This window comes from Carassius gibelio, chromosome A2 (genome assembly GCF_023724105.1).
Source record: "Carassius gibelio isolate Cgi1373 ecotype wild population from Czech Republic chromosome A2, carGib1.2-hapl.c, whole genome shotgun sequence".
Lineage (NCBI taxonomy): Eukaryota > Metazoa > Chordata > Actinopteri > Cypriniformes > Cyprinidae > Carassius > Carassius gibelio.
Genome location: NC_068372.1, coordinates 16,710,297 through 16,729,614, shown reverse-complemented (window position 1 = coordinate 16,729,614; position 19,318 = coordinate 16,710,297). Strand labels below are relative to the sequence as shown.

Sequence of the window (19,318 nt, the reverse complement as noted above, 5' to 3'; positions counted from 1 at the left end):
TATTTTGTTTTACGTAAAATCATTTTCTAACTGTTTTAAATTTATTTTAAATAAGTATTTTTTTAAATAATTATAAAAGTTTTAAAATTGCTTGTTTTATTCTTGTTATTATTTTTCTTAATTATTATTTTACTTTCTTTTATGTAAAGCACTTTGAATTACCATTGTGTACGAAATGTGCTATATAAATAAACTTGCCTTGACAAAGATTATTTTGATATTATAAGTGTTTGTTATTATACATCATAAATGGACACTATAAAGAGATACTCATTCAGTCAGTTCGAAAGTTATATGTATTGTTCTCAAGAACAAACGTGTATTGTCTAACTAAACGTGTTCATCCAGCAACTCATATGTGTCAGTGAAGTGGCTCTGGAAGCTGCGCGAGAATGAGGAAGTGTTTGTTCTTAAAGTGGCAGAGCAGTAATTCAGCGCTCTCTGTCTATTATTCCAGAGGTACTGTCTCTTTAAGAGTCCAGAGCTCGTTCTCAATGAACGCCGAGCAGTCGGATGCGCGAGTTTCTCTTTTTGTGTGCACTGTGATGTGTGTGTGTCGATAAGAGGTGGATCCGACCGATGCAACGGGAGGCCGTACCAGATTCCGCGCGAGCAATTGGCTGCTCGTGAACTTTGTTTATCCGCGCACGCCACGCACTCAGAATGTCTCGCGGTCTTCGGAATCACCGGTAGATTAGCGAGATCATCCACACACGCAGTCCGCAGTGTGCAGTGCGCAGGTCAGGATAGAGCGCGTCGCGTGCAACCACACAGACCGTGAGAGAGAGAAATTAACGGTAACCGTAGAGATGACGGAGAAACGGATGTCGCGCTGGTACTTCGGTGGGATCGCGTCGTGCGGAGCCGCCTGCTGCACGCACCCGCTGGACCTGGTCAAGGTGAGACGCTCGCGTGGACGCGCACAGCACGCTCTCGAGGGCTGATGTTTGAGTGGCCTCCTCTTCATCTTTTTCATCTTCCCCTCAGCTGCCAGCACAGCTCGTGTGTTTGAGTTTGAGGAAGCTGTCCTCAATTGGACAATTCATAAATATGTTTAAGGACAGGCTGCTCTTTTATTGAAATATGATCTCATGATTAGTGAGAGAGCAATAATTCGTCCAGACCGATAATATTCACCCAATTTAACACTATTAAAATAATAATTTTAATTTATCAATTTTCAAAACCTACTGACAAACTAATAATTATGCTAAACAAATAATAATAATAACAATGATAATAATAATAATAGGCTATTTTAAGAATATCAACATAATAATACTTAAGATACAAGTCTCTTCCAAAATCTACTGACAGCTAAGTCAAAATGTGACGAATATTTTGTCATAACTTGAACGTGCCATTTTGATTACGTCATCCTCATATTACTGCACAGACAGGCTTGTGAAATCATTTTGAATATTGTTGGCCATTCAGCATAATATTAGCTACTGGATATAAGTGTGTCTGTTCCAGATTATGATTCATATTTGTAAGTGATAAATCCGATTATTAGTTTGTCTGTTAAAGACAGCCTCATTAAATTACATTGAGTATTATACATCCAGGAGTGAAATCAGATATTCGGCCATTTTAATATCTGCATATAAATTCTTGTAAGAAGTTTGTTCCAAAATCCACCACCTTGTCAGATATGTCTTTCAAATATTATGCATTTTTATTTAATATTGTGTCAAATAAGTCTCAATTTAAAGCAATTTTATGAACTTCTAATTTTCCACATTTCATTATTATATGTTTGCAGAATATGTTGCCTGACAGTCATTCTGCACTGCTCTCTCTCTCTCTCTCTCTCTCTCTCTCTCTCTCTCTCTCTCTCTCTCTCTCTCTCTCTCTATATATATATATATATATACACTGACAAGCCTGTAGTTGAATGCTAGCTTGTGGTCTGGTTTGGGACAGAGTTGAACAGCCTCATGTGATGTCTATCCTCTATAACTAAACCAACTGAATAAGTGTTATCACATTATTACTGGACAGAGGTCCCTTTGTAAAGTCCTGAGAGCGCTCTGAAGGACACCACAGACCTGAACGCTCTCTAGTTCACAGAAACAAACACAGAAGTGGTCTTCTAAGAGAGCGGGAACGGGTGATAGTGCTTCATGTGCGTCCTCTACAGGAGATCTTGTGATTGTCCTGAGTGTGGTGTGTTCATGTTCAAGGCCAGAGGGATTTCAGGAAATCAGTTCACTGTCATCAGAGTACATGTGTGTGTGTGTGTGTGTGTTTGTGTTTCTGCGTGTGTGTGTGTGTGTGTGTGTGCGTGTGTGTGTGAGCGAGAGCCGGCAGTCCAGATTCCTCACGAGTTACACGTGTGTGTGTGTGTGTGTGTGTGTGTCCAGTCCGGTCCGGTTTGGTGGACTTTGATTGTCTTGTGTCTCTGTTTGTCCTCCAGTGCCCCTCTGCTCTTAAGGGTGTAGTTGTACTTTGGTTTTCTCTCAAAAGTCTCACAGAGACGAGTATCAGGTGGCCTGAATGAATGAGACACGGATGAATGATTTCCTAAACGATCGGTTCTCTGATCGCTGAGAGACGCTCGTCCTCTTCACTTTCTCTGTGCTCTCGTGTTTCTCTGTGATGACAACAGGCTGAAGTATCTCAGGTTTGTCTGCTCTCCACGAAAACAAGAGCCACAGATAAGCAGCATAACACACACACACACACACACACACACTTCTGAAGAGCCGCTTGACGTGAAGGTCACCGGCTGGCCTTCAGAGATCTGTGTTTAATGAGAGTCCAGACAGAGATACACACACGGCGCTGCATTATTATACAATTACAGTCTCTGAACAGACAGACATGAGGAGTTATTGTTGGTCTCACAGAGTGTGTGTGTGTGTGTGTGTGTGTGTGTGTGCGCTGTTGTCAACGTTAAGCTTTTGTTACAAATTGTTGCATGTTGCAACAGGTATTTCATGCTCAAGTGAACATGGTATAATCAGCTTTTACACACACTTATTCATCAAGGCTGGCTTCTACTGGTCAGAAGTGACACTAAAGACATTCATAATGCTTCAAAAGTTTCCCATTTCAAATAAACGCTGTTCTTCTGAACTTTCACTTCATCTGTCAATCCTGAAAAATGAAATGTATCACGGTTTCCATAAAAGTATTCATCAGTTTTCAACATTGATAGTAATCAGAAATGTTTCTCGAGCAGTAAATCATCATATTATTCTGATTTCTGAAGATCATGTGACACTGAAGACTGGAGGAATGATGCTGAAAATACAGCGGAGCATCACAGAAATAAATTACATTTGAACACATAATCACATAGAAAACAGTTGTTTTGAATTGTAATAATATTAACTGCTTTAACTGCATGTTTTGATCAAACAAGTGTGTCTTGCTGAGCAGAAGAGAAACTCCCGAACACAATGGTGTGGATGTTTTGTGCAGATGTCCTGGTATTGCTGGTGTGATGGTGGTGTTAATGATGCTGGTGTTGACAGGTGCACCTGCAGACGCAGCAGGAGGTGAAGATGAGGATGCTGGGCATGGCCATGCACGTGGTGAAGAACGACGGTGTGCTGGCACTCTACAACGGCCTCAGCGCCTCGCTCTGCAGACAGGTCAGATCCATGAGATCAGCATCAGAGATGGTTTGAGGATGTGACTCGTGAAGAAACGCACACAAACCCCTGCACATACTGAAAATACATCGTCATGCTTGAACTCAAAACAACAAAAGCTGTCAAACCGCACCGATGACGCAATCTGATCTGCAGAACTGATTAAATGAACACCTTCACCGTGACACTGCACAAATTTGACCAATACACTTATGTTTTGATTTGTTTGAGTATTTTACAAAAAGAGAGGAAACAGGTGGACATGTTCTCCAGAGAAAGTGTCAATGTTTTATGTAGCTAATGATATCAATAAGCAAATGCATTTCTAATGCAGCTGGTTACAATTAGATTGTGTTTAACATCTTGAAAGCTGTGATGCATGTAACAGAAATCTTTATTCAGCAAGTCTTCTTCATGAAAGTGTTGCATTGCACATATATCAGCTCATATACAGCAGCTCTTCAGATAAAGTCCACTCGAGCAATTAAGCAGATCAAGCGTGAGATTAAGATAGTGAGTGTTGAGTGGTTAATCATTGTTTAGGATCAGGTTTGAACACTGAAGATGATGAAATCCTGGTCTAATGCTAACCAGAGTGTGTGTGTGTCTCTGCAGATGTCCTATTCTCTCACCAGGTTTGCCATCTATGAGACGGTCAGAGACGTGATGGGCAGCGGTGCTCAGGGACCCATGCCCTTCTATCAGAAAGTGCTGCTGGGCGCCTTCGGAGGTAACACACACACACACACACACACACACAGGGGTTTATTATCTAACCTGCATTCAGTGTAGTGTTGTGTGTTTTTAGTTAAACTTCAAGTACTTGTGTTTTGTGTTCTCTCTTTATTCATATGTATGAAAGACTTCTGCCATGGAATAAAAAAATAAAGTTAACTTTTTTTTTTCAGAAATTGCAAGAAATAAATTCTTAAAAAAAAAGAAAAAATCATTTAATGTATATTTATAAAACAAAAACAATTGTGAGATGTAAATTCAGAATTGTTAGTTTGTTATATTTAATTCTTAGTTTATATCTTGCAGATATGACTTAATGTTTTTCTCAGAATTGCGAGTTTATATGCAAATAGTTTTTTTTAAATCTCAAAATTCTATTTTTTTTTTTTTTTTTTTTTAAGAACTGCAAAAAAAAAAAAATCTGAATTGTGAGGAAAAAGTTACTTTATTTCTTCAAAAGCTGTCTATATAGTTTATAATAATTTGTTCATTTCAGTTCTAGTTTGTGTTGTGGTACCTGTTTTATTTGAGTTAACGATATTAACCCTAATGCATACATTGCTAAACACGTTTTGCGTTGTGCTCCACAGGCTTCACCGGCGGTTTCATCGGGACTCCTGCAGATCTGGTTAACGTTCGGTGTGTATTGTGGGGTTTGTGTGAGTGCTGTGTTTGTGTTTCGGTCTCGTCTGGCCCAGCGTGAGTGTTTGGTGTTGTTGATCTCCACAGGATGCAGAACGATATGAAGCTTCCTGCAGATCAGAGGAGAAAGTGAGTGAGTCTAGATCTAAAATCCCTCCGGACGCTCCTAACCTGAGTAATCTGAATCCCAACTGTGTCTCTCGCAGCTATAAACACGCGCTGGACGGACTCTTCAGGGTCTGGCGGGAAGGTGAAGACATTTCAGGGTCTCTTTCAGTCTTTATCTTCTGCAGATGTCTGAATGTGTCTTTCTGAACACCTGTTTCTCTCAGAGGGCACCAGGAAGCTGTTCTCGGGAGCCACTATGGCGTCCAGCAGAGGAGCCCTGGTCACTGTCGGACAGGTGAGGAGCATTTTGGCTTTCAGATTTGATCAGGTTTGATTAAAGCCCTGAAGGTGTTCATGAGCGTGTCTCTCTGTGTCAGCTGGCGTGTTATGATCAGGCCAAGCAGCTGGTGTTGGGCACAGGACTCATGGGAGACAATATACTCACACACTTCCTGTCCAGCTTCATCGCTGTGAGTAACGAAGCCTCTGATTGGCCAATCAAAGAAAATTCTTCTTAACTGAACTGACCATTAATGGACAACTAGTTTTTACTTTCTTTATGAGTGATTATTTGGTTGCAATTATTTAATATTTACTTAAGTGTAGCTGTTTAGCATTTTAATAATATATATATATATATATATATATATATATATATATATATATATATATATATATATATATATATATATATATATATATATATATATATATATATATATATATATATATTTATTTATTTATTTATTTATTTATTTATTTTTTTAAGCCAACAAATTTTATTTTATATAACATTTGTAAAAAAAAAAAAAAAAAAAAAAAAAAGAATCATGTTATAACTTTATTTAAACTATTATAAAATATTATTATATTTATTTTATAGCTTAATTTTTTATTAATGTTTATATTTTGTCATCAAACATATATAACAATGTATATATATAATATATGTAATATGTAATTATATTTTAATTTCATTAATAATGTTTAAATATATAAATATATATTCTCTGTTCAGGGAGGTTGTGCGACGTTCCTCTGCCAGCCGCTGGATGTAATTAAGACAAGATTGATGAACTCTAAAGGAGAATACAGAGTGAGTTTCATCTCTCTCTCTCTCTCTCTCTGATCACCATCTGCTCTTTATTGCTCATTTGTCAAATTCATGTTTGTATATCAGGGTGTGATCCACTGCCTGAGTGAAACCGCCAAACTGGGACCACTGGCCTTCTACAAGGTACCAGACTTGATTTATTTTGCGTCATCTTTTTCATAACTGGTCATTTCTTTGACCCAGTTTCCCTCCGTCCAATCACGCTACAGGGTTTAGTTCCCGCTGGGATCCGCTTGATTCCTCACACGGTCCTGACCTTCGTCTTCCTGGAGCAGCTGAAGAAATACTTCGGCATCCGGGTGGTCAGCTGAACTTTGACCTCTTGACCTTGTCCCTTTGGCCCCCTCTTGAAGCTGCACTCACTTCCACAATATTATTTCTGGAGAGTCTCTCACTACACACAGTGCTGCACACAACACAACATCACTGTCCGAGTGCCAAACCCGTCAGGAGAGGATCTCAATGACTAGGCCTTTCTCAATGTCAAGGGTACTTCCTCGGCAGGACTGGTCCTTCCAAGTCACTTCCTTCAGAGGCTAGGCGAGACTCCCCTTTAGCATTCGGAGAACACGTAAATGGAACAGGCTAGCAAGTGCACGTAATTGCATCATTACGTCAGTGAAAAGGTCCGTTTGAATAACGCTGTGAATGGTATAATGGTATAATATTAACTTTTAATTACTTTGGACAACTTAACTAGTTATTTATAAAAGAAATGCCGGTGACGCAATCAAGCTAACAATTGTTAAATGACAGGTCCGGGTCAGTTAGCCATCAATAACGTAATTTGTATTTGTATAATTTACAATATCAATATGGTAGTCATTTTTACTGGCATTTAAACGTTAAACTTTACTTTTATTTACTACAATTATAACAAATGTTTGGTAACGTAAATAAAACCGTTAACGCTCCGACTCCGCTAATGTTCGACATTTGTAAATTTTTGAACAAGATAGCAAAGCTGCGCTCATAGGGTTGTGGGTGATTTAAGAGCGCGAAGGCTACACATATGCATCCTTTCCTGTGTATGCAATATTTTTCGAACAAAGGACTCAGTCCTTGGTTGAAATTCCAAGGATCCTCGACATTGGAACAGTCCTTCGACGGATGACATAGCATCCTCGAAATTCTGGCTTCCGAGGATCCTTCCTTGACATTGAGAAACGCCTACTGTATGCTCCTCTCTTCAGGATGAGCTGTAGATTATAGATCTCATCCATCTAGTTTATGAATTAATGATTCTGATTGTTGTTTTTTAAGCTGTTTTTAAATCCTTGTTCTGCAACAAGACGTTTTAAAGGAATAGTTCACTCATAGGGCCCTATCATACACCTGGCACAATGTGACGCAATGGATTCCTGCTTGACTTGTAGATGATCTGCTCACGCACTTTAACTTCACGCTCGAGCAAATCGGTTTCTTTGATTGAGAAGCGTTCTGCTTTTCTGCCAACAAATTCTGCCATATAAATAGAGATCTGCCATGGCGCGAGTGTATCTTGCTCTTAAAGGGAATGGGAGATGACACTCTGATTTGTTTATTGAATGTTACACCCATTACTTACTAAGAGAATAGGGACAACCCATTCCAGAAACCGTTTTTCTGTTGACACACCTGCGCTGTCAGCTTTACACTTTGCGTTTAGACCATTATCTCATCATTAACTCCTGGACAATGCTTTTTATTGTTGTTTTCCTTTTCTTTTCCATTTATTAAATAGTTTTGTTAGGGTGAGTCAATTCTAACAGATGTTTTTGCTGTGTGAACTATTTCTTTAAGACATAAGATGCGCACAAATAAGACGGTCCATATCGCTTTAAGGTTTTTAAATGGTTACGTTCAGTCTGTATGAATTGTGTTAAACTGTTTTAATGGAACAAATATCTTCAACTATTTTCTGGATTTGATTCACATCAGGGTTAGGGGGGACAGAATAAAACCAAGGTTTACTTTTATATCCAAAATGAGAAGCATCATGAAAAAAACTTTAAAAACACCTTTAGACAACAGACTGATGTGAATCCATGTGTTTGCAATGTGAAAGATGAGTCAGAATCCTGTACTTGATGCTATACTTTAATTTTTCATGATATTTCTGCTGGAAAAACTCTGCCTCATCTGTGACTGAAATAACGTTAGATCTTCTGTCATTTCTGCAAATATGCCTGTAGTTGTTTTAGTGTTGAGTTAATGGGGCATTTAGTGAATAAGGTGCACAAATGATTCATATTAATTCAGTTTTGTGGTTGAATATCTTGAGTTATCCTGAGCTAAGCATATAACATTTATAACAAATTTAGTTTAAACTATATATATATTAGATTATGTTGGTTAATTACCATATTGGTATATGCCTAAAAACGTGCTTGGTTGTTTTTAATTTAATTTAATTTAATTTAGTTTGACACTAAGAATGAAGTGGATCACTGGAGAAGCCTGTATGGGTGTCCAGCAGATGTGTGCATGCGTGGAGGGTTTGCAGATTTGGTTACGAACAGGTTTTTATAATACAAATGTATTTGTAATTAAGGGTTATTAATTGTAATTTAGGGTTTTTGAAAATCAAATGCTTGAACTGAATAGAACTGAGCTGCTCTCTCTGCCTCGAGAAAAACGCAAATATGAAACCAAATGAGATATAAAACTGGTCTAAACTGCAGTTGTGCCTCCTCAGAACGACATTTTGTCTAAAATGAAAATATATGGAAATAAAAGTACTAACACAAGAAAAACAGCTTTTTTGTCTATCTATATAGTTTGTATTCAGCTCGTTCAAACATCGTTCAAACAAACATTCACTGATTAACTTGTCTTCAATGTATAAGCTACACAAAACTGTGTATATTGTTATTTAAGATTTGAAAGAGTGGAGCAGGAAACACTATTGCTGACAGCCGTGAAGATTCATGCAGATCATGCTGCTGACAAAGAGCAGGCGAGAGTACACCCGGAAACACAAGGAGCTCATGAAGAAGACCAGTCTGTTAGTCAGCACAAACAGTGTCTGTGCTGTTCTACAAGTAGTGTAGTATAGTATAGTGTTATTATAGAAGTAGTATACTACAGTATAGTGTAGTGTTGTTATAGTAGTATAGTGAAGTATAGTGTTGTTATAGAAGTAGTATAGTATAGTACAGTATAGTGAATTATAGTATAGTATAGTGTTATAGAAGTAGTATAGTACAGTATAGTATAGTATAGTGTTGTTATAGAAGTGCAGTTGCAAAGCTCGTTTAACTTTCTGATCTGTCTGATGTTTTCAGACGTCTACAGTGTAATGTGATGTTCATGTTGTGTCGTCTGTAGCTTGTGTTGGTGTGTGTGGTTAGCCTGTGTTTGTGGAGCTCTTCGGCCATCGTGCCTGATTTGAACAGCAAGATCCATCTGATAAATCAGACCTATTACTATCATTACATCTTAAGAATGAAATCACTTGTACTCTTTTTTTTATTTTTTTATTTTATTTATTTTTTTATTATTATTAGTGTTAAAAAGTTTCTTTTTAGAATTTGCAGTAGAGAGATTTGAAAACAGATGCATTTGATCACTTTGGCCAGATGAGGGAGCCACATTATCTAAAGCTCTAACCTGATCTTCTTATTTCTTGTTAAAAGTCTTGTAAGAACTCTTCACTTCCTGTCACCACGTGACCAGTCCTCTCCAGCTCTTCCAGCGGTCAGCAGCACATGAATAACCATCTTCTCTGCAAAACAGACTGCGTGTGTTTGACTTGTACATGTGCAAAGATGCACATCGATGTTAAATCTGCAGATGCCCTCCCTGCAGTGATATAATCATAGATTAACTCCCCCATGTGTTAATATCCCATCCCAAAGAGAGGCTGCAGGAACAGAGGTCTGTTGATGCATCCTGAGCATTTTTATGTGCACCATGAGAATGTCAAAAACTGCTGCTGAGATTTGAGGGTCGATGTGAGAGCTCCAGAGAAGCAGACTTATTTGGGTTTTCACTCAAGATGTTAGTTCCCATAGTCAGGACTCTCTGGAGAACGAGAGAGGATGTGAACCGCTCGCAGGAACATGGATCTGACTTATGCATTATAAACTTATTGAGTTAAACATGATCAGACTTAATGACTTAATCATTATTTTTATATTGCATAAAGACAAGGCATAAAAAGTGAGCAAACATTGGGACTGCACTACTTCTGAAACAAGTAGTAACACTTTTTTAACACTCAACTTTAGATGAATGCCAAATGAATATATATAAGTTCCATGAGACATGTTTAATGTTATTATATATTATTATTATACACAATTTTAAGAACGTTATTAAAGACCAGATCACTTTGTAACAACAATACTGGAACTTGGGTTAACAATATAACAGTAACTTTTACTTCCATTTCCTGTAAAACATGAGTTTGTAACAAATTCATCATCATCTCTGGACAAATGTGTGTTACAGATAATATGCTTGCTCATAAGACGACTCATACTCGGTAATATTATCAATTTACCTGCACAGACACGATCAGATGAGAACCAGATCTGATCTGGATAATGAGACTGGATAGTGCTCTTCTAGTATTTGCTGAATCCATGATGTTATTGAACTGAAGATTACTACACTGATTGCTAATTGATTGTTTACTAATTACTAAACTAAAATGAGCTGAATAACAGTTGTCTACTGTAGACTGGCAACTGAAATCAATTTATATAATAATTGATTCATTAAAAATTATATTTGTAATGTTTTATTCAATAATACTTGAAAGCACACTACTTTTTCCGTGTGCATGAAACTATATTCGTTTATGGTTTCTCAAATAACAGTTTAATAATCATCTATTCTCAAAAGAACCATATGTTTTCTAATTGTGAAAAACATGTTAATAATGAGAATATATATATATTTTTTTTTACACTGCAAATAAACTTTTGTGGATTAAAAGATTCTATGGACGTTAATGGAACCAATGATGCCAATAAATAAATGCTTTAATTCTTTAAGGTTTCATGAACTGCCTTTATTATTATTATTATTATTATTATTATTATGTTCTCCGAGTTTCACTTATAATGTGATCAAGATTTTTTAATCAAAACACTTTAAATGTAGAACTAGGCTGTTTTCTGTCCTGTTCCAACCAAAGATCATAAGATCAGTGCATGAGCCCTTATATATATACAGTATTCAGTGAAGATCAGATTTGTTCAGAGCTTAACAGTGCACATTGTTTTGAAGCAGCTTTGATATTAATTATGGTAATATTCAGAATATCGTAATATCTTTATGCCGTATAGTGGAATTTAGCAGATGAGATCTGGGTGATAATAAACGATCAACCATCTGGTTTGAGAGTGATTGCTGACTGTTCACTCTGATCATTCAGTTCTGTTCATGTTAATCTTGGAAACTTGTTTGTCAAATCTGCTTCAGGGGTTTCTAAAGAAAAATAAAAAATCCTGATGAACAATCATCTAATATCAATCTGTCCAGGCCCTGAGGAAGCAGTACATCTCTCAGTTTGTTTGCCATTTGATGTTGGTCTTGTGTGTTTTTCCTCCACACACAGTGTTTTTATCTAGACAGTGTGATTGTGAATCTGTTCTGTGAACATCTCGCCAGCTGTTCTTTTGTGAAGATCACACGTGCATGTTTCCTCTCCGATGTCCTCACATCAGCACTGTTCTTCTGTTTGACATATCCTACACGCCTCACAGATGTTAGCTTGTTCCAGTGCTTTCTGTAAGTCTTCTGAACATCACTGATTATTCGGCGTGGTTCATCTTCTTTTAGGACACACACTCCTACAGACAGAGGAGCTGCAGTGCTGAACTTGCTCTGTCTGCGATGCACACACTCTTCAGGTTAACTCAAGTCGATGTTTGAGGTACTGTATGGTTCACATCAGGGAATGCTTCTTGTGAATGCCAAAGAAATTGTCCTGCATCTTTTGTTCAGCCCTGATCCTTGTTCTCCTCAAGGTCTTTTCTTTGGGAGCATCTCAAGGTGTTTTGCTGGAGGTTTTGTTAGGCTTTCTGTGATTCAGAAAATAAAGCTGCTTTGGAACAATATTTATATTGAAGCATACTACGCAAACACATTGAAATATATAAAGGTATACAATAAAATATTTTATTAAATTGGGCAGAATGGGCACACAGTTAAAATTGTTTAGCTTTTTTTTTTTTTTTTTTTTTTTTTTCAGCTTTTCTTGAAAATGGAAATATCCTCTACACTTAGTCAGTATATTACATCATGTTATATGCATTACTTTTAGTCAGTTTTACTAATAAAAAATCACCTAATTTTAATTCAATTCAATTTTAGTTGATTAAAATATATTTATATTATAAATGTACTTTTAAATGAATTATATTGTCTATAAATTTATCTCGTTCAGACAACGTGTGTTGCATGGTTATCTTAATATAATTGAGATTCTATTCTAGTTTTTTATTAATATTTTGAATAATTTATACTTTTGTATTTTCCATTTTCATGTTAATTGAATTTCTAGTAATTTGGTTGTTTTTCTTAGTTTGAGAAAATAACTGAATTTTTAGTTCAGTTATTTGATTACATCAAACATTTTCTTGTAAACTAGCTCATTTTTTTTTTTTCTGTTTGCAACAAGAATGTTTTTTTTCTTTCTTCTTTTTTAAGTTTCCATTTCAGTTTTCGTTTACTGTAACAAACCTTGTGCACTGGTGTAACCATATTACACATTAGTTGTTGTTACCGAAATCCTTATTTGATCTTTTTTTGATCAGTACTTTTCTTCATGAGATTAACATTCGTGGCCCTCCTTTATGATACACAGTCCCAGTTTGAAGGTTCAGGGAAGTGTTTATTTTCTAATAAGAACAATGTTCATTGAGGTGATCACTCAAAGGGCACAGCAGGTCTTATGTTAATAATCCAGACTCTTGTTTTAAGAGATTAATTTTCTTCATTTCTTCATCCTATATGACCTTTGCAGGAAGGAGCCACAACTGTAAAGAACTGAACTTTGACAGTAAGAGATCTAGAAAGTGTCTTTGGAGACAATAGTAATGGGATAGGAGGCTGTTGGGGAGATATTCATGGAGTTGGATTTATTTCTCTAGATTTCTCACCACGTCTTAATGAGTTGACCACTCGTCTAGTGTTAAGGTTGGATTAAGGTTTTAGTATGCCACAGTAACTGATGAATTAAGCAAGTCATGTCATGTTTAATCATGCTTTTTGTGTGTGTTTGTGTGTCCAATATCTTTGGAGGATTGTTGTATTTTTTTCATTAAAAGCGAGGAGCTGAGCAGCACACGCATTCATCGACTGGAGACACACGTCACGATAAGAGTCAATGAAATGAGCACTATAGAAACACAAGAACACTGTATGACCTTCTCAAATCTATTTATTCCTCATGCGTTTGTCTGTAAGTGTGTTCCAGGTGTCCGAAGGCACATGATCAATGCAAAAAGCCCATCAGAGCTAATAAAATCGAGTGAAAGAAGAAAGAACGTTCTGCTCCTCTGTCGCAGGCCACAGAAAATGGATTCAGACACGTCATTCAATTTTTCACTAATGAAGTTTCATTATCAGCCATTGAAGTCGGCCACTTATTTCATTACCTCAGTGAGAAGTGTGTGTGTGTGTGTGTGTGTGTGTGTGTGTGTGTGTGTGTGTGTGTGTGTGGCCTCAACTTAGATAGATGCGACCGGTTTCTCATTGTTAACAGAGATATCTTTTCCAAACCTCGATACAGCCACAAAAACGTCTTAGTAATGGCTTTCTGTTCTCTTACGCATGACTCTAACGCCAGGCTCTAGACTTCTCCATCTTGTGTGCTATTGATCAGATACATCTAAAACATCTCCAATGACCCGAATGAGCACTAGAACAGACTTTTGTAGCTGCTGCAGATTGAAATCGACATTATGTTCGGTGTAAAGATGCAATAAAAACAATAAAACAGATGCTTACCGCAACTTTTAAACGGATAGTTCACCCAAAAATGACTTCATGTTGTTCCAAACTTGGTGTGACTTCATTTCTTCTGTGGAACACAAAAAGATGATGTTTAGAAGAAAAAGATTTTACTGTGTGCATACAGTGAATATCAGTGCTCCTCAAGATATCTTTGTTTGTGTTCCACAGTTTTATAAAGACGTGAAGGCAAGGAAATGATGCCAGTGTTTTCATTTTATGATAAACCATCACTTTGAGAGGTTGCAGGAAATATCAGATCATCCCAGCTCACAGCGAATGTTCTCAGAGGTTCTGGAAAGGTTCTCCACAATGTTTTCAAATAACAATTAATTAAATGTTCATTCAAAGTGTTATTTAACCATGTTCGCAAAATGTTAGGACACAAAAGTTACTTTTTACACAAATTCTATGTTTTATGGATATTAAAGTCTTTTAGATTTTGTAAACATCGTTTCTATTTTCAGAACTTTCACAGAACATTCAAAACTAATGCTCCCTTAATAACATTCACACAACCAATAATAATAATAATAAACTGTACATTTTTTCTAACTAAACATTAACAAATTGTTCTTAGGACATGTTATTGCTAGCTCCAACTCGGAAACAGAAATGAGCAGCTTAGACCGTTAAAAGCTTGCAGGAACTATCATATCCAACTATAGACACAAACCAGTAACAACTCTGACAATAAATGACCAGTTTAGAGCCTGGAGGAAATATCAGATCATACCAAATTTTTGGTGGTCATGGTTTGTTGCTGGTCCAAAATGGTCTACCAGCTCCAACCTGGACCATAAAAGACCTTCAAGATCCTTCAGGAAATATATCATAGCTGTTAAGTTGTCAGCCTGGTATTTTGTTGGTCAAAAGTGGTCTTCCATATCTAACTAGATAACAGGTCCAACCAGGACCATAAATTACCAGCTTAGATATCTAAGAGCGTACAGGACATATTAAATAATATGGTCACCAGACTAGTTTATTGTTGGTCAAAGGAGGTCGTCCAACTTGTAATTCGGAGCATAATAATCAGCATTGACCTTGCGAATGTGAAGGAAATATAATATCATGCCCTTCAAGGTCAAGTTGGTTTGTAGCTGGTCCAAAGTAGTTCTAACCAGCTCCATCTTTGGACCATAAACGACCAGTTTCGACCTAATGTGTGAGACTGATTTCCTGTATAGACTGCTGCTTGTAGAGATGTGTATGTTCTCCAGCGTGTCTTTATGATGATTAAAGATGTTAACCTGATTCGACAGAGACATTAACGAAAGTGAGCTGTAATGAGAGAGCGATATCATGTGTAATGGATGTGATATTGTGCACATTACATTACATTATGTGTGATCGGACACCAAGTCTTCTGCGAGCTGTTAGAAACGCTCTCCCGCTGCAAGTGGATGATGGTACATCTCCACAGAAACAACCCATCGAAACACACCGGAGGACTGGATTGTGCTCTTGTTCGGCGTAGGAAGCTGGTAAGTCACCTTCACAAGCACCTGGCGAGGTCTGAGTGCTGGAGAGCCAGAATCAAGGTCTATGAAGCATATTGATGTGGTGTTTTTGTTCAGGGTGGCCGTGATGATTCATACGTGCATTTATTCTCCAAAAACATCCTGAGTTTGTCATATTTAATCTTTCTTATTTTCAAATCGCTGTTTTTGTGCTAAAAATGTTCTGTTTGTGAAACTGGAGCGTGCTGATGAGGTTTGTGGCCCACACAAACACATAAAGACATGTTTCCATTAAAGTGTGGGATATTAAACTACAACAACACAATCAACTGACAACACTCGAGCAGTGTCCGTGTTTCCTGAGAGGTGTCGAGCTCCAGAAAACTCTCCCTCGTGTTAAGTGCTTTAATTGCAGGGTCTGTGAACTGCTGTGTAATTATAGCATATAAAAACATCTTAGTCCTGAATCAATTTTATTCTCACAGATTATCTCATAATATTCTGTTACATAATTAATCCCTTAAAGGGGTCGTGACAGTCGTATCTATCTTTACATCCTCCCATGATCTGGGGTTCACTTACTTTTGTGCATAGTCTTTCAATACATGGAGTTACAGCCCTAAATGGCAATTTGTGTGTGTGTGTGTGTGTGTAAGTTTTTCTATGTAAAAACCTTAACACTTTTTCCTATAAGTGTGGTTTTGTTCAAATTCACTGTGTCTCTGGTACATTTATTTATATGCTAATTTCAGTAGGTTTCTGTCATCCAAAAATCAAGAGTTTCAGAAATAGCCATTTTCAGCTAAGTTTCAGTAAATTATGTTGTAAATTGTGAAAGTGCCTGTACATTTTCCTTTTATTTCAAAAGCTGAAGCATAATTTGATCTCATATATGAGCATTACATTTAGTGCTTTTAAGAGCTGCTTGAAGCAATGCACTGTTAGCTGTCTTCACACACACGCACACACAAAAAAAAAAAATCCTGCTACACACTGACTTCTGTAAAAGTGAAAGTGGATGGTGTTTTTTAAATGTTGTGCTCAAAAAACATGCTTTATTATAATAGCAATCCTTTGAGGCCCTGTCATATTTTCCTTTTCAGAGCTTGGCTAAATCACCATTCATTCACTCCGCTTGTACAAAAAACACTAGCTTGGATGATTTTATCCTCACATCCGTCTTCAGTGAAGCACAAAATGAGAAGATCACACTGGCTCGGCGTGACATGAGGGTCAGTAAATGATGGCAGCATTTGTATTTCAGGCTGAACTGGTCTTTTAAGCGTCTGGGCTGCTGCACCGAGGTCACTGGCGATCTCCAGTCGTAATTAAGATCATACTCCCGCTCCATCAGCATTGTGCCCTTGAGGAAGAGCCTTGACCCTTGACCCCAGCAATTAGTCCTTCAAAACCCTTCAGCTGTGTGATGGAGGTCAGGTTACTGAAATAAAGCAGTTAGAGATTCACTGGTGCTTAAAAATGGAAATATTCGATAAAGAAATACAGTAATATTGTGTAACATCATGATAAAATTAAAGAATCTGTTTTCTCTGTGAATATCAGTTAAAATGTAATTTATTCCTGTGATGTGCAGCTGAATTTTCAGCATCACATGATCTTCAGAAATTTGTCTAATATACTGATTTGCTGCTCATGAAACATTTCTCATTACTAGCAGCATCGAATACAGTTATGCTGCTTAATATTTTTGTAAAACTGTGCTATTTTTTTAATTTTCAGGATTCTTTGATGAATAGAAAGTTCAGTAGACCAGCATTCACTTGAAATGGAAATGAAACGGTTGACTTAATGAAGACAAACAGGTCAGTGAAATGACAAGCTACACAACGAGGCGTTTTATCACTTATTCCATAAGTTCAGAAATCTGCGGTGATGTCTGACTCGTGTGTTTCTCTGTGAGAGCGGCTGCTGACAGTGATGTTTGCTAATTCAGCAGAAACTCCCGGATGGCGAGCTGAATTCTCTTTTATTCGGTGTGTATAGCGTGTGTTTATGAAGCCGGACCTCCTCTGTTGTGTGACTGGAGTCGCTCTGATCTGAGGGTTCGGCTGAGATCTATATGATGAGCCTGAGATACCTGTGTGCTTGAATTCAGATCACATCCGAATGCATCACTGCACACAATCATAGTCTCAGGCTGAGTTTTACCAAATTGATTACTATGCATACTGGATATGCAGTATACAGCAAACAAATGTGTCATGCATGCCCTGAGAAAATAATTTGTGCAGAGATGGGGCTGAACAAATATCTAACTGTATTTTTTTATATATTATCAGAAAAAAAAAAAAATACAGTTCGATATTTGTTCAGCTCTACCTCTGCAGAAATAAATTTTTTTATAATATATATAATGTCATATTTTTCTCTATTATTAATTTCGAGGTGAAACCTCGAAATCAAGAAAGAAAGAGAGCAAATATTGGACTCCCAACAGAAACTGAAAATGATTTCTTGTAAAAATGATTTGTAAAAACTACTTATTCGTAAGTAATCGAAGAATTTGTGTGTCGTTGTGTTTTTACTCATTAGTTCGGAGCGGTCAGTGCTCGTGATGTTCCCGTCCGCTGAGTGAAGTCTTAATCACATCTGAACCGATATCGATCTGCGCCTGTAAACATGCGCCCGCGGTGACGTCACGCCGGACTCCCGGTAACGGAGCTGATGCTGCACGCGCTCTTCACTCACTCGTCGGCGCACGAGGGACTAAACACTGTTCCTGCTCTCGGGTCGGTCTGCGCTGGATTACGAACTCCCGGTTCACTGAAGAAGAAGAAGAAGAAGAAGAAGAAGAAGAAGAAGAAGAAGAAGAAGAAGAAGATGAGCGGGCTGACAGATGAAGCTCACGCTGAACGCCCCTCGGGTGAGTGATGGGGTTCATTCACACCCCTCGGGCAACCAGGAGTGCGTTTATTGATCAAAGTGGTCAGTTCAGTCGACTTTAATTATCCTATTATTATTATTATTATTATTATTATTATTATTATTATTATAGATTGCAATGTTTGTATTATTATTTGTAATAATTATAATTATTATATAATTATTGAAAAGTGGTTGGAGGGTCCTATTTAACGCTTCTGTACTGAAACATGTACAGCTCCTGTTTTGGCCCAAAATTAAAGACCAAAAAGTTTGACACTTAAAGAAAATGCTTAATTGTCGTGAAACTAGTGTAAGACTTGCTTTGATTTTGGGAAGTGAAGAATGACTCGGACGTGCTCTTGAAGTTTCTGGAAATCCGCTCAATTTCCAACAAATGCCATCATTTGGAAGAGCATGGTGTTAAAGTCTCAGCTGAGCTCTCTGTGGACATGCATCTTCTCTCCGTCTCATGATGTTCAGTGATGAAGCGAACAGTGATGGACAGTTTCAGTAAGACTGTGCTGCACATGATCTCTTCTTCATACCGGACGGTAATGTGCACTTATCTGGTTATTAAAGGAGATGATGGCTCAAGTGTTCATCTTTAGAAGAAGTCATTCTCCTGAGTGTGCTCTGCTTTGAGAGGCTGCACACGTCACTTCTCTGTGTGTGTGTGTGTGTAAGTGAGGTGTGGTTTCACTTGAACGGGGTCTGTCTGTTTTATTCCTGGACAAACCAAGTCTAACCAATACCAAACCCAGAACAAATAATCGGCTAAATGCAGGACTGTGATAGAGTAACATGATGACTGGAGCTCAGAT

The 19,318-nt window shown here is 37.5% G+C and overlaps 1 protein-coding gene across 2 annotated transcripts; it reads left to right on the top strand.

Annotated features, from left to right (window-relative positions):
- The first annotated feature begins 504 nt into the window (after nt 1-504).
- Nucleotides 505-8,936, top strand: LOC128028942 (mitochondrial dicarboxylate carrier). 2 transcript variants are annotated; one of them, XR_008187271.1, is made up of 12 exons: nt 505-899; nt 3,483-3,602; nt 4,218-4,332; nt 4,928-4,976; nt 5,067-5,108; nt 5,186-5,229; nt 5,312-5,382; nt 5,465-5,557; nt 6,106-6,183; nt 6,268-6,324; nt 6,411-7,266; nt 7,346-8,936. XR_008187271.1 is itself a non-coding variant. In XM_052616328.1 (11 exons), the coding sequence occupies exons 1-11, from the start codon at nt 810-812 to the stop codon at nt 6,510-6,512; spliced, it is 861 nt and encodes a 286-aa protein (XP_052472288.1). In that variant the 5' UTR covers nt 505-809; the 3' UTR covers nt 6,513-8,936. The 2 variants fall into 2 exon arrangements, 1 of the variants encoding a protein (XP_052472288.1); XM_052616328.1 differs by having other exon boundaries at nt 6,411-8,936.
- Nucleotides 8,937-19,318: the final 10,382 nt, after the last annotated feature.

Excerpts from the sequence above, each read along its gene's own strand:
- LOC128028942 (XM_052616328.1), top strand. The coding sequence starts at position 810 with ATGACGGAGAAACGGATGTCGCGCTGGTACTTCGGTGGGATCGCGTCG. Across the intron at positions 5,109-5,185 it reads CCTGCAGATCAGAGGAGAAA|CTATAAACACGCGCTGGACG; the intron begins GTGAGTGAGTCT and ends TGTCTCTCGCAG. Across the intron at positions 5,558-6,105 it reads TCCTGTCCAGCTTCATCGCT|GGAGGTTGTGCGACGTTCCT; the intron begins GTGAGTAACGAA and ends TTCTCTGTTCAG.